Below are 14625 nucleotides of genomic sequence, written 5' to 3'. Positions count from 1 at the left end.
CCCTATATATGCATGTGAAATAATGGATTTGAGCCAAGTCCCACTGGGATCAAATGGATCATTCGACTTTCAAATTTCTGGGGACAGGAATTTTTTCAAGCAATTTTTAAAACCACCACAACTTTGCTGGTGTTTGCTACATATACACACAAAACACACACACAGTTATAGTGGGTTTAAAAAGGCATGAAAAAAACATTTCGATATGTATATAAAATATATATGTTTCCCCCGAGGAACAGAGAGAAAACCGTGTATCCATGTCACAAGCGTCATGCAACCTTTCCTGTATTACTATTGCGATATATATGTGTATTATGTATAAGTTCAGTTTGCTTGCACCGTGCTCATCCAGAAAAGGCAGCAGGTTGATACGAACGCTTACAATTAAATGACTTTGCTAGTCTGAGGGATCGCTCTGCTGTCTTGTTATGAATACTAGAATATATATAAATATATATATATATCATACGCGCAGAAGCACATATGGACGCGCACAGAAGCATCTAAGCTGTATGTTTAGACCGTTGTAAGGTGAGTCGTTCATTCCATGTATTTTAAATGTGTATTTGGGAAAAGTTATGGCCCACCTGGGCGCTTTGAGGATGCATGTGGGAGGTGGGGGGGGGGGCAAGTGTGAACTACCCGTTGCAATGAATAATTCGTGCTGCTTTTCTGCCTGCACGTTGTCGCTTCTCAGACTGCGAGGCCCCCGTGCGTGCGATCGGGCCGTGCTGCGCGGGGCACACGGGGCGCCCCCACACCTCACACCGGGGCAATGAACACCCGGTGGGAAGTAAAGGCGCGCCGGAGGGCTCGCGCATGGCACGTCGGCTGTTCACCGGGTGGCAGCCTCTCCTGGGGCTGTGCCCCCAAGCAGGGTCCAGCCGTCAACACGTGTATGGCAGACAGGAAGGCATCGGAAGTCGGGGCTCAATGTTACAAAATAGTGTCGCCTCGCATCCGTGCAAGCAGCGGCGACTGCCACAAGAAGACGCCGCGTGCCCCCTGCTCCGGGTCTGCTCGAGCTTCCGGGGGTGTCAAAGGTCTTGCACGCGGCTCCTGTTCCCCGAGTGTCTGTGGGCCCGATTCATGGAATATTTGCCCGGTTCAAAATGACCCTGCACTGCTGGAAAGTGATTTTGCACTGGCAACACAAACCCTGATTCGTGGAACTGTGCAAAGTGTATTTTTGCCATGCAACGTCCGGGCAAAGTCATTTTGTACTGCAAAAATGATTGCACTGACTTTTCCCGGCACTTTACACAGTTCCGTAAATCAGGGTTTGCGTCAGCAGTGCAAAGTCACTTTTCAGCAGTGTAAATTCAGTTTGAACGGGGCAAATATTCCATGAATCGGGCTTGCTGTGCTGGTCAAAGTGGAGGCCGGGCAGTCCTCCCTGCTCAGACAATACTGGGCGGGCAGCGATACCTCACAGAAGCGTTTTATAATGGGAATACCCCATTGGAACACGCTCTGTAAATGAGACCTGATTCATGGAATTTTTTGCACAGTTCAAAGTGACTTTGCACTGCTGAAAAGTGACTTTGCACGGCCAACACCAACCCTGATTCATGGAACTGTGCAAAGTGTATTTGTGCAGTGCGAAGTCAGCGCATAGTCCTTTTTGCAGTACAAAATGACTTTGCACGGACTTTGCACTGCACAAATACACTTTGCACAGTTCCATGAATAAGGCAAAGTCACTTTTCAACAGTGCAAAATCACTCTGAATCGTGCAAAAATTCCATGAAGCAGTCCCTTAGCGCTTAGCCCAGATTGCGTAGTCCACTTCCAAAAGTATCTCTCTTCCAGTGTATTCCAAAATGAGTAGCGCCTAGAAACGGCGCACTGCCCAATGATAAGAGTTATACGGATTGCTCGACCGTGCCCCAGTGCTTTGGAGAAAGGAACACTGTTTTTTCTATAAGGTGCTCATTAGGACATGAGCCTGGAGATGCAGTGCCCTCTCCAAAGGGCACTGGGGAGTGTAGAAAGACCCACGCACAGAGAGCAGTGAGGATGGCAGAAGTACCAGACGCCCCCGCCTCCCTCCCCCTGCCCCCTCCGGCTCGCGACAAAATGACCCATTGCTCCCCATTGTGGTCAGAACACACAGCGCTGAAGTGCCTCCGACAGGCCCCACCGCCGCTCAAGCACGGGCACCTCGCTGTGGCCAGAGTGCCACCGCACCCGCACGTAAACATCAGTGGGTACACCCTCCCAATTGGTGCCAACATCTGACACTAGGCGGTGCACTCTACACTACACGCAGCTTCGTGGTGTGGGATCGCCGGACACATTTGTTCGGTGTGACCGCGCTGTGTTTGCAGTGCAAAGCACTCGAGTGGGCAGGGGCAGCCCTCACACACTTCACTACACCACGCCACTGTGACCTACGCACCCAGAGCTGTGCCCCCCGCCCACCTCCCCCCCATTCCCACACAATGAGCCAGGGAACTCAAGCCATGGCCCGGGCACTGCACACACGCCGAGCTAGTGCATTCGAGTATGGCTCCAGCACACGGGTGCGTCGCTGACATGTGTCAGCGAACAGGCCCCCAGTCCCATTGTCCCCGTTGGCAGCAGCTGTCGCTCGGCCAGCAGACCCCTCCCGCAGAGCCGCCCAAGTCACCCACCACTGATCCCAGTGAGGGGCTCGCCTGAGCCCGTGCGTTAAAGTCTGGTAACAGTACCTTCCCCGAGACCTCTACCAGAAACAACGTGAATTCAGTGCACGTTTTAAAAACATTGCCTCTGACGGTGACTGTGTGGTTTTACAGCCGTGCATTTTAATATTTCTTTTACTTCTCTGTACCTTTTAAAAATCGCCTCTACCCGTTTCTTGCACTTTGTTGAGAAGTGTGGGAGGATGGGGGAGGGCTGACAATGGCGTGTGTCAGGGAAAACACACACATCTCAGTGTAGCTGTTCGATTGTACTTAGGGTGACAGCAAATGAGAGCGCGCATCGGTGCCACCCACTGCATCCCACCTACACTTATGTATTTTGTGCACCTCTACACATACGTATGGATGTACAGATAACTCATCCGGTGTGATCTAGCTGGTTAGCTGTCTGGCGTAGAGCCAAACAGTTCAGTAGTAATCCCGGCTTCCCCGATGAGCCAACTCATGCTGTGTGATCGTAGACAAATCACTTTATCTTCCCGTGTGTGGTTCGGTTATAGGCTAACAGAAAGATACCGCAGGCAGAAAGAAGTACGCAGAGTTTGACTTGGCACCCAATGGACTTCTCATGGAGCCCAGGGCCAGGGTGATTATGGCATTATATTTAGGCTATGTCGTCTTGCATGTGTATGGCGCCTCCTGCCCCAGGTTCCAGCGTCTAAGCGCTTTGTCCATCAGAGAGGCAAATGAGGAGTATGATGGAACATTCCGTAGTGGTGGGGAGGGGCAAAGTCCGTTGTGATGAGGGCGTAGGATGGGTAAGATTTGACCGGATCTGGTCCTATAGTGCCAATAAACATCTATTTGAACGTGCCCTTATCTTTCCCACGCGAGTACACGAGCATGCACCTGAAGGCGGAGCCTGCAATTTTATTGGAATGCACACTATGTGTAAGCCAGTCTGTGCCACATTCAACACACAGTGCTGTCGTTTTATTTTTGATAGGGCTGCGGCTTACCTCTGTGCGGCCACGATTCCATCCACAACCCCCACGTTCCTGACCCAGGAGCGGACGGAATCCATCTCAGCCGCCAGCGACTTCTCTTTCAGAAGCGGTCCTCTTCCCAGAGTGTCCTGGATCCCAAACATTTATAAAAAAACAAGTCTAACAAAAAAAAATCCACTAGCGCAAATCTCCTAAAAAGGGAAGGCAAAACGCACAGTTTGCAAGGAAAAAAAAGTCAGCCCTCGAAAAAAAATCAAAAACAAATGCAGGAGAAGTGTGGAAGACCGGGGGTGGTTGTGCTGTGGGGGCGCGGGCCAGTGTTTGCTTTGCTGGGCGTCTGTTAGTCCGTGTTATTCTCCTGCGGTGGGTGTCCTCATCCTGGCGGGCTGGGCTCTGCTGTGGCTGCTGCGGCGCCCGGGGGTAGCGGGAGTCCTCGGGAGCAGGCTGGCGGGGTGCTGGAGCTGCTGCTAGCACTGGGCACTGGGACACTGGGAAGCCAGCTATTCCCCATGAATGAGCGGCGGCCAAGCAGGGGGCGGAGCCTGGGCCGGGACTGGGAACGCCCCCTTCACCGGCTGCCTCGCTGGGCAGGGGGCGGGGCTGAACCTGGGCCCTGCCTCGGAACGCCCCCTCCACCGGCTGCCCCGCTAGGCAGGAGGCGGGGCGGAGCCTGGCCCTTGCTGGGAACGCCCCTTCATCAGCTGCCTCGCTAGCCAGGGGGCGGAGCTGCGCCATCAAGCGCAGGGCGGAGTCTGGGTCCTGCTGGGAACGCCCCCTTCACCGGCTGCCTCGCTAGGCAGGGGGCGGAGCCTGGGCCTTGCTGGGAACGCCCCCTTCATTAGCAGCCTCGCTAGCCAGGGGGCGGGGCTGCGCCATCAAGCGCAGGGCGGAGTCTGGGTCCTGCTGGGAACGCCCCCTCCACCGGCTGCTACGATAGGCAGGGGGCGGAGCCTGGGCCTTGCTGGGAACGCCCCCTTCATAAGCTGCCTCGCTAGCCAGGGGGCGGGGCTGCGCCATCCAGCGCAGGGCGGTGTCTGGGTCCTGCTGGGAACGCCCCCTTCACCGGCTGCCTCGCTAGGCAGGGGCGGGGCAGCACCATATTAGGAGCGCCATATTTGCGTGCGTGAGGCAGGGCGCCTCTGATGGTAGGGCGGGGCCGTTTTGCACGTGCTCTGGCAGGCAGTGGGCGGCGTCTCATCCATATTAGGAGGAGCCCCCCCCTGGTCTGCAGGGGGCTGCAAAACAAGCGGGAGCGACTCGATCGATGCATTTGCCTTGCCCAGCGGATTGAACGATCAAACGCTCTGCTTACTTTTTGTCTTGAACACAGAAAGAGGACATATGAATCCATGTTATTGCCGCCATCTTGCAGTTACCTGTATTCTAAAACGAACTGGAAGCAGAGTGGTAGCGTTTTTTTTTAAAGATAGTGAGACGGGTCAACTTTTCTGAAATCACCATAACAATTTGATTGTAAAAGTGTGAGAGAACAATAGATTTTAATGGACAATAAACTAAGTCCTGCAAACTTGCATGAGGGGATTCAGCACACAATAAAAATAGACCAGGTGGGTGGTCACATGTTTTCACTTGAGGTTCCACTTTTGTGACTTAAAAGCTTGTAAACTTGTCATTATGCAATAAACGTTGTCCCAAACTGCCTCACGTTTCTGTACATAGCTCTCAACCATTTGTGTAGCAAAGGCGGGTGAAAACACCCGATTTTATTTTTGGCTGGTGCGAGGTCCATTGAAACAAATGGGCATCCAGGAGGCTTAAGAGTTGAGAGCTATGTCTGTATGTGACCTAGATATTTGAGGGCACAGGTGTTCAAATAAGGACATCCCGTGAGAAACAAATCATACCTTCCGCGATCTCAATGTCACCTGGCCTAGTAAGATCGTTGTCTCAGTCTTTCCTCTGTTCCCTCTCCCTTGCCTTGCCACGCCTTGAAACACTTGTGTATAGGTGTGTTATAAATATATAATATCATATCATACCTCTCAACCTATTGAGTCTCCAAGGTCGGTGAAAATGTGTGTTTGCTGAATGTGGGACTCGTGACATCACCATACACGCCAACCCTCCCGATTTACGGGGGAGACTTCTCATTTTTCAAAGATAAATATTGCTATATTTCACTTTCTCCTGCCTAAAATAATTCTAATCCCAATGTATTCCATTGGGAAAATTAACTTCTCCCAATTTCACTCAGGAAATCTCCCTCCCAGGTGCTTCAGAATGTTGGCATGTATGCATCACATGGAAGTCAATGGGAACCCAATGCACATTTAACTGTTGACAAAGGTTTTCCTGGGTGTGGAAGTCCACTGAAGTCTGTGGAAGACAAGTGGTGGGGGGGATGGTGTAAATGTGTCCAAGGCGGACGACACGCTCATAACTGCCGACTGAACGCAACTCATAGGTTCGGTACGCAATAACACAACAAACACGAGAGGCCACAGAGGAGTCCCCACTTGCACGCTGAGAAACAAGGCAATCACGTTTCTACATTAGTAATTCTTTCAAATGCAAAACAAGTCTTTCTTCCACTTATGCCAGGTGTGGCAGCCCAGAAGTGTATTCTTTGCTCGCCTCATCAATCAAAAAGCAATTAAGTGCATGTGTGTCACGTTCACAAGTTACTGATGGGGCCCACTTAAAATATAATTTCTGAAAATAATAAAAATAAGCACAAATTAGGGACCCGGGAATACCACTGTTTACAATTTGGTGAATTTTAAGTCCAGACAATTGTTTTTGCTCTATTACTACATGTATTAATGATGTTTCAATGTGTCTACATTATTGTCAGTGAATACAATCTCAGAACAATTTTGTCCATAATCGCAGGAGAACTCATTTCAATCCTGCCACTTTCCAACATTGAAAGGGTAACTCAAAAGTACAATGCAGTACACACCCCCAGTGAGCGATGCATATAGGATCAATAATTCACCTGTCCAACTAATGGCAACTCTTAGCTAAGGAACTGTCACCTCTGTTTGGACAAATATACTGATCTACACTATTACACAAAAGATACATTAAATCAACTGCACTTCTGTCAAATTCACTTGTCCTGATTCAATGTGATGGGTTCTCAGTGCACTATGTTCTTTTACGGTGGTAGGTGGAGCCATGTAAATTACTTGTATGCAATATTTTTTGAAGGTTGGCCATGGAAGCATTGGTAATACACAAGTTACCCACAAGCACACTCAGAAAAGATGGCCTCCATTCACACTCAACAAAGATTGGTAAAGCTAAAATAAATTGGATAGCCTACGCGGACAATATTGTTCTACTCGATTACACCCAGATTGGTCTCCAACGAATGTTGCATGCGCTCGAAGAATATGCTAGGCTAAACGACTCAAGGATTAACCCTCTTAAGGAAAACGTTCTTGTTTTCAAATTACCACTTAAAATCACCAAGCATGTCTCTTGACATATGGATGATCAAATGATCCCGATCACTAAGTTCTCCCGCTCTCCAGTTATCAGATACTACATTGGCAAGGTAATACCATCATTATTATTTGGCTTGGATGCAAATCCCCAGTCATATTTATTAGATTGGGAGAAACTGGAGCGTAACTTATGGAAGTGTGTGCTTCATCTTCCAAATTGTGTACCGAAAGCCAGTTTAATGGGCCTACAGTCTATGAAAGCGTGCATGGAATGGAGATGGGTATCCCTCTGCAGATCAATTTTGGTTCCCCCTAAATCATCACTCTATGAGGATGTTTCCTTTACCTTGGAGTGAAGTTCGAATCAGTATTTAAATAATTTGAAGTCCGTATGCTTAACATTTTGAACAGAATGTGACTGCATTGAATTGGACATAATTCAAAATCCTATGAAAATTAAGGAGAACATAAAAAGGGCCGACTGGATTAGGACAATAGCGGGAATGCGCTCATCCACGGGGTCCCCATCACTGACTTGTGTGGATAAACCACGATCATGGCTGCCTATTTATTTGAAGAGATTTACGGACCTGATCTCCAGGTCTGAGTTTTTGAGATTTCGTCTCAATTGTTTGCTTACTCGTGAAATTCTATACATTAGACAAAAAGAGGATGTTGGGAACAATATTTTCACTTTATGTGAGGGCTCTTGCCCACAGACTCTGATGCCTTTCCTGAGTAGTTGTGCTGGGACTTTAGAAAAGAGGTTGGTTAGGTTGGCACACTTTGTGAATAAGGACTGGTGGCTAGAAAAAGAATGTTTCTGGGAAAAGTTAGCCTCAGGCAATCAAATTCTACTAACAATGGAAATTGTGAGATTGCTGAAAGATCTGAATTTGGCCGGTCTCTATTCATGATTACGTTTATGAAATCTGATTGTATTGTATCAATGAGATAGCCAATGAACGATCATTTAATTAGCTTCTTTTTCATTTTTGAATACATTTGAAGTGTTTTTCTTTTTTTTGTTTTGTTTAATTTCGTATGGCTTTTACCCATGAATGAGTTTATAAAATTGATTTTATTGTAATTGAGATGAATGATGAGATAGATAACGAGTCAACATGCATTCCCTTCTTTTGTTAAATTTGAAGTGTCTTTTTTATATTTTACATATTTTTTATGTTGAAAGATACTGTTTATTTTGTATTGATTGTACTGTATTGTTTTGAATATCATGTTTTGTGAAATGTCTAATATTTTTTTACTAATACACAATAATAAAATAAAAAAATAGATTCACAAACAATGTTTTAAATGGGACTTTCTCATGTTAAAACATTTTTGTAAGTCATGCCCTTAATGTCTTGCAGTGACAAATCAACTTCCGGGGCACTTATGGTCCAGGGATGAATATCGGTTTCTTAACCATCAATCAGCCTCACACCTCTAGTACACCAGAAGGGATCCAAACAGATTGGAAACACAAGTACATTTTACACCTCCTTGTCCAGTTTAGCGTGGATGGAACAGCAGGCTTATCTCCACAAGGTTGTGGATCGCTGGTTGGTTGCAACAAAGCGAAAATACAGTTATTACCCAATGATAAAAGGGACTGCCAGGTCAAGGTTGTATACAAATATCTACTTTATTATTATCACAACAGACAGATCTAGCACACTACAAAATGCAACCCACCCTGTATAGGAATGTAGAGGACAGACAGTTTCAAGAAGGAAAGGGGATGCACTATGGATACTGACATGAGAGTATTCGGTATAGTAATCGCAATAGTTCAAGGATACTTGGTTTCAACACAAAGGGAGCAATGGGTCATAAAATGTCACTAGGGGTCTTGGTACTGGACCATGGGGACAGAACCACAATGTACCTTGTGCTGTAGATGTTCTTTGTGCTCAATTGGGTCGAGTCGGTTTCAGGGCACTTTGCAGCTTCTGTGACATAGCTCAAGATGGGAGACAGCTGCGGGTATCAGGCGACAGGAAGTTCAGCAAGCGAGGCTGGACGGACGGTTGCAGGCTGGCCTAGACAGCAGCTCAGGGTCAGGAATTGTCTTAGTGCTGGTCAGCGGTTCTGAAGCACTGGTTGATGCATCTCAGATGGCCTTAGTGACTGCAGCATTACAACAGTCAGCAGTGCAGTCGGTTGCAGCTCGAGTGGTTAGACTGGATCAAAAATGCTGAGGAAAGTGTTGCAGGCAGCTGCATTGTCCTTGGTTTGGTTGAGAGACTCTCTGGCACTTTCCACCTTGGAAGTGTTGGGAAGGGGGGACGTTCATCCCAAACCCCCTAGTGCTTTTGTATGCAGCAGAGGCCTGGAAGTGTGCTGTAGGGGTTTGGGGTGGTTACAGGGGGAGGTGGTGTCACCAGGGGCTATAGTGCGGGCAAGGTAGTGTATGATTTTGCTTTAAAATACATTGGGACTTAAATGCCATCGTACATATTAGCAGCCATTTTGAAATTGAAGCCTGGCTTTGCACTGGAGCCAGAGTCGCAGCCTGAGCTACACACATGGAAATAAGTGTATGCATGCAGGAATAGGAAATAGATTGCAGCATGGGCAACAGTGAGAAAGGCCAGAGCTGCAGAGATTCAGAGACCTTTCATTGTCTCATGTTGCCAGAAATCGTATCCCAGAGGCAATGCACCTAGCAAGGTCACAAGGGGATTGAGAGCTCTCTGTGAAAAGTGATCTCATGAGAAGAAGGGCACGAGCCTCCAACCTTTCCTGTCCAAGCTCTAAGTAATTGCACCCAGATGCCCCCATCCCAAGAACCCCAGTATTCCAAGGTACCAGTCAGCCCCAGACCACCAGCCATAAAACAGTAAAACTCCTAATCGATCAAAAAAGATCAGAAAGCAGGGACCAGTTGCCTTCACCATAGGTCATCTCGTTAGTGCTGTGAGGTGCCGTGGGGTTGGGGGGATAAAACAACATAGCCAAAATAAGTGTTGGTGGCTTTGAATGGGCGCCGACGTGTCTGGAATTGAGCTAGTGTTTGATGCAATGACCTCGAAGTATCCTCTTAGCTCATGTCTGCTGTACCCGCTGCACATTAGGTTAGAGATAGAGCACGCTTTGTTTTTCTTTACGTAATTGCCAACTAGGTGTAGCTGCATGCAAGATGACGCGCAAGGAGGAACCCACGTACAAGAATACGGACAGACGGGCTGGGACCAATGGCTTGGCACATTATGTAATTTACGTCACTGATGATGCAGTGTGCCTTCATAAAATGTTGCTCATACTGATTTTGCCAGAACGTTCCTTGGCAGCAGAGTACTTTGCTGGCGCATTTCTATTTTTGTGGAACTAAAACTTTGCTCTCCTTGAAAGAGCTGTCCTGGTACTTTTTCCCTATTGGGTTGCATTTTTTCTTGTGTGAGAATGGAGGGGTTTCTCTATAGAAGCTTGCTGCCGAGCCTAGCAGGACACACTGTGTGCTGGCTAGGTACCAGTTCTGGAGCTGTAGGAGGGTCCTCTGGATTCAGTTTCTCCCTCTGTTCCCTGGGAGATGTGTATGGGAGGGAAATCGCTTCCCTCTTTGGAAATCCTGTCCTTCCTTCACTGGTCGAAGAGGTAATGCAGACTGTGCCTTCAGTCAGGGTCCAAAGCTGTGTCACAGTTTGTTGGATTGAACTATTGGACTGTCTTAGCCCAAGAGGAATGAATTGTGAATTCGATCTGATGTGTTTTGTCTGATAGAGGAGTCAGTACCCTTCATAGTATCATCACCGGCTGAACCTTGACACCAGCCGCACTCTCGTACTCAGGTACATGCCACACGTATTGATTATCATCCTATGCACTTTCTGTCTAGAGGTCTGATTAGAATGTGAGCGGGTTCAGTCCCGAGAGCTTTGTTATATGTTTTAAGTTTGAATCAGAATGTGAGCAGTTGCAATCCTGAGAGTATGGGCATATGGTGATTACTATTTGAGCTACGGGCGCATATAACCCAAGAGTGTAGCAACATAAACTTGCGCTGAATTGCCAGTGTGATGGCCAGTAGATTGGCCTCTCATCTATGTATGTTTGAACTGTGGAGCTTGATGTGAATATGAAAGGGGTAGGCCCCTTGATGCCCTATTGCATATCTTTGATATGATACGAGAACTTTACTTGAACTGTCCACTCTATCTTTGATCTTGGCAAAAAGAAGCTTGATTAGACCGTGAAGCGGCCACTTCCCAGGAGCTCTTTAAACATGGTGACAGTTCCATCTTCATATACCCTCCCTTGTATGCTCCTAACTCGGCTCGCACCTTTTGGAACTCTGGCAGACCTTGGTCTTTCGGGGGTCTTCACCGATATGACCGGCATGAGATAATGGTACTTCTAACGTGGCTGGCATGGGGGCTAGAGCAGATTTTGATCTCCACTCCCCCTATGCCTGCGATACACAATGAGGAATTGGGTCTCTTCCAATGTGAGGCTGTGATTGAACTATCTACCCTGTTTATTATTGGTAGTCTAGGCTCCTTACTAGTCTTTTCTGGAGTTAAATGGCATGACAATGTTTCCCTTCGGGGATATGTGTTTATGCCGTCTCTCTGAGATATGGAATATAACAATATATTCTTTACCTTTGTGGTACTCTATGTAGTGTTGAGTCTCACTCGGGCTACTTACATGGGTCAGCAACCAAGCACAAGATCCACTCGTAGTTGTTGGCACCTAAACCTTGGTCGGGTTGCGATGGTGTGGTTAGCAATTGGCTCCCACACCAAGATGGTCGGTTCACGAACGTGCTCCGATGCGCACATGCAGAGTTGCCATGGAAACTGACATAACAACATGGGCGCAGCTGCGGGCATTCGTGGCGGGTGGTTGTCTCCTGCCCTGCTTCTCACAGTGGTAAGCATTGACTTGGTTGGTGCGGATTTAACACATAGAGAACCTCATGTCCAGCTAATCTTTAACAGCGTTCTGCCTACAACAGGACATTACAAACATTGTTTTGGATTATGACCGGGCACCAGCGCACCGACGTGGGGTTGCCATAGTTACAGATGTAACAACACGGACATAGCTGTGCGCATTCGCGTCGTGCGGCTGTCTCCTTCCCAGCGTTCTACCGTGGTAAGCATAGACTAGTAGGTGCTGGCTTTGCACTTAGAGAAACTCTCATTTAAAAATATCCACTGACATTGTTTCTGTTACATGACATTATTATTGCTTTTCGCTCATGCAGTGTACCACGAACTATGTTTGCGGCAACGCTCAGATAGTTGCCATACACAGCGATATTTCCTTTCTGGCTCATTTAACAGAGCATTTTCTTAGACATGTTATCAGGCATGTCCCTCAAACCAACATTACAATACTTAATGTTGCAGGTGGACACAACCCGTGTGTTGGGGACCCACTGCTAGACACTCTATGCAATATTATATGTCATGTGCTTCTTATCTATAGCACATATAGGTACGATCTTTGATAACTATCAAGTTCTATCTCCCTTGATTTTTGGGGAATCTGGTTCATATGCACTCCGCCCGTAACGTTTCTCCACCCTGCTGCAGTGGGAGTCTTCACTCCAGCATGGTGAGTACCGCTCCACAGCGTAACCCTCTACTGTTAATTGACTGAGTAAGATGTGATTAAAACTTAGGTGATTAAGATCATGGGCACTTATGAGATTTATCCTCATTTAACATGTTTGACCTTTCCTACAAGTTCAATTTATAAGCCTGAAGGTTATTCATTTAGACCCTTGATGCAGACGATTGGCCGAGTCTCTGCATTGATCCCCTGGTAACAATCTCCTTTGTAATTCCATAGGTATCTACACTATGAATACTATGAGTAGTTGGAACACATAGCTATGCCAGCCCTGAGGATGGATTATTAAGAATCCGAAACGCGTTGGCAATAAAATAAATCTCACAGAGCTATTTGGGATTATTTACACAAATCAACAGGGGGTTCTGACCGACTTTGTGTGAAAGTTGTCAACACAAGTCGACATATTTCTGTAATATATGTTCCTTGATGAACTTTTAAACTTACATTTTTGTCAATTGCTTTTGATTTTGTTTCTTTCAAGCTAAATTGTAAGTACTGACACAATGGTCTTACTTATATTGCTTATGTTTTGAATATGTTATATTGGAACAAGCTTCTTACCTATGTTTATGAGATTAAAGTTAGATTTTTTTATCAACCCATCCTGAATATGAAGTGATTTTTACTGATAGATCTAACCTGTATGATTTACATGGTGGTGCACTCAATATGAGTCTATGCAATCTCAGATTATTGTATTCTGTCTATGTTACGTTGAAGTGTATACTCCTGTGTGTACCTTGTGGTGAGGGCGCCAGAACTATAGACTACCTGACTTTACCTGGGACTAGTGGTCCCCTGAGGAGCGCATCCGAGGGCTACCATGTTGCAACATACGGTTCCGTTCTTTTTTAGCAGTTTATTGCACGGTCACACCCAAGTGCACCCACGTCAGAGAGCTCCTTCACCTACAATGAATGTGGCGCACAATGACAACGCTTTTGTTTCTATCATTCAGGTCCTTTTTGATAAAGCCTCCACCCGTCTCGCAGACAACCTCAAGCAACACCCGGTGCCACAATGGACTAGGATCAGCCACCAAAGTTGTGGCAATACAAAGACAAAACATTCTTTTTGGTCAAGTACCAACACAGATATAACACTAGAATGTGCAGCTACAAGAGTTTCCTTACCCCCCCCCTCCAATGCAAGCAAAGAACAGTTCAAGGCACACAATGAAATTAATGTACACCAAGTAATACATTCCTCCCAACAACCCTCACCCCCCAAACACCCAGTAGGCTTGACTCTTTTGAAAGGAATGCAGTGGCAGGGAGTGGGAACACAATGGGAAACATTTGTTTTGCTACCCCTGACAATAACGCACAGGGCTTCAGGGTTATTACCAGAACAAAAAGGGAAAATCGATTTTAATTATGTTTGGCACAAATTCAATGTGAGAAAGGAAATGCAAATGAGAATTTGTTTTTACCTTACAATGGGAAAATAGGGACATTTTCGGTTGACACCTTACAATGGGGACATAGGTGGAAATCAAGCTTTTTGAAGTTAATTCTTTTGGCAAATCATTATGACTATACCAGCTCACAACACACTGGAAAAAGACTGTTGGTTTCGAAGGCCAACAGAACAGGTCCCGTGAATTAAATGGGTGAATTAACTGATTTACGTTGATAAATAGGCTAAGGATCTACACAGGCAAACAGGGGATTTTTCAATGGGAAAATACTAAAATGCACAGGCAAACAGTTGATTTTCCAATGGGGAAATACTAAAATACACAGGCAAACATGGCATTTTTCAATGGGGAAAGATCTAAGGCAATGCTGAAAGAATACAGGGCTTATACAATCTATGGCTTGGGATATTTCTACTTACAGAAGAGGTCTGGACTGGGCACCAGGGAGCATCAGGGCACTGCTGGGATAGCAAAAGGGGGTCAGCTAAGGTCTGTGCTGAGTCCTCCTAGGGGTCCCAAGTCAGCTTCTAAGTCTCCTGGCTCCTCTACAAGATTAGGCCTCTCTC

At 46.7% G+C, this 14625-nt stretch overlaps 1 protein-coding gene across 4 annotated transcripts in view; it reads right to left on the bottom strand.

Moving 5' to 3' along the window:
• The window catches only part of EBF2 (EBF transcription factor 2), a 250907-nt gene extending 246780 nt beyond the window's left edge, over positions 1 to 4127 (bottom strand). For 2 of the 4 annotated variants that reach the window (XM_069617589.1, XM_069617591.1), the window contains exon 1: positions 3650 to 4127. In XM_069617589.1, the coding sequence (XP_069473690.1) occupies positions 3650 to 3780 (131 nt within the window). In that variant the 5' untranslated portion in view covers positions 3781 to 4127. The remainder of the gene's footprint in view (positions 1 to 3649) is intronic. The other 2 variants (XM_069617588.1, XM_069617590.1) reach the window with 1 other exon arrangement.
• Positions 4128 to 14625: the final 10498 nt, after the last annotated feature.

This window comes from Ambystoma mexicanum, chromosome 10, assembly GCF_040938575.1.
Source record: "Ambystoma mexicanum isolate Mex_15411 chromosome 10, UKY_AmexF1_1, whole genome shotgun sequence".
NCBI classification, from domain to species: Eukaryota; Metazoa; Chordata; class Amphibia; order Caudata; family Ambystomatidae; genus Ambystoma; species Ambystoma mexicanum.
The sequence above is the reverse complement of the archived record's forward strand: the minus strand, read 5'-3'. Positions and strand labels throughout refer to the sequence as shown.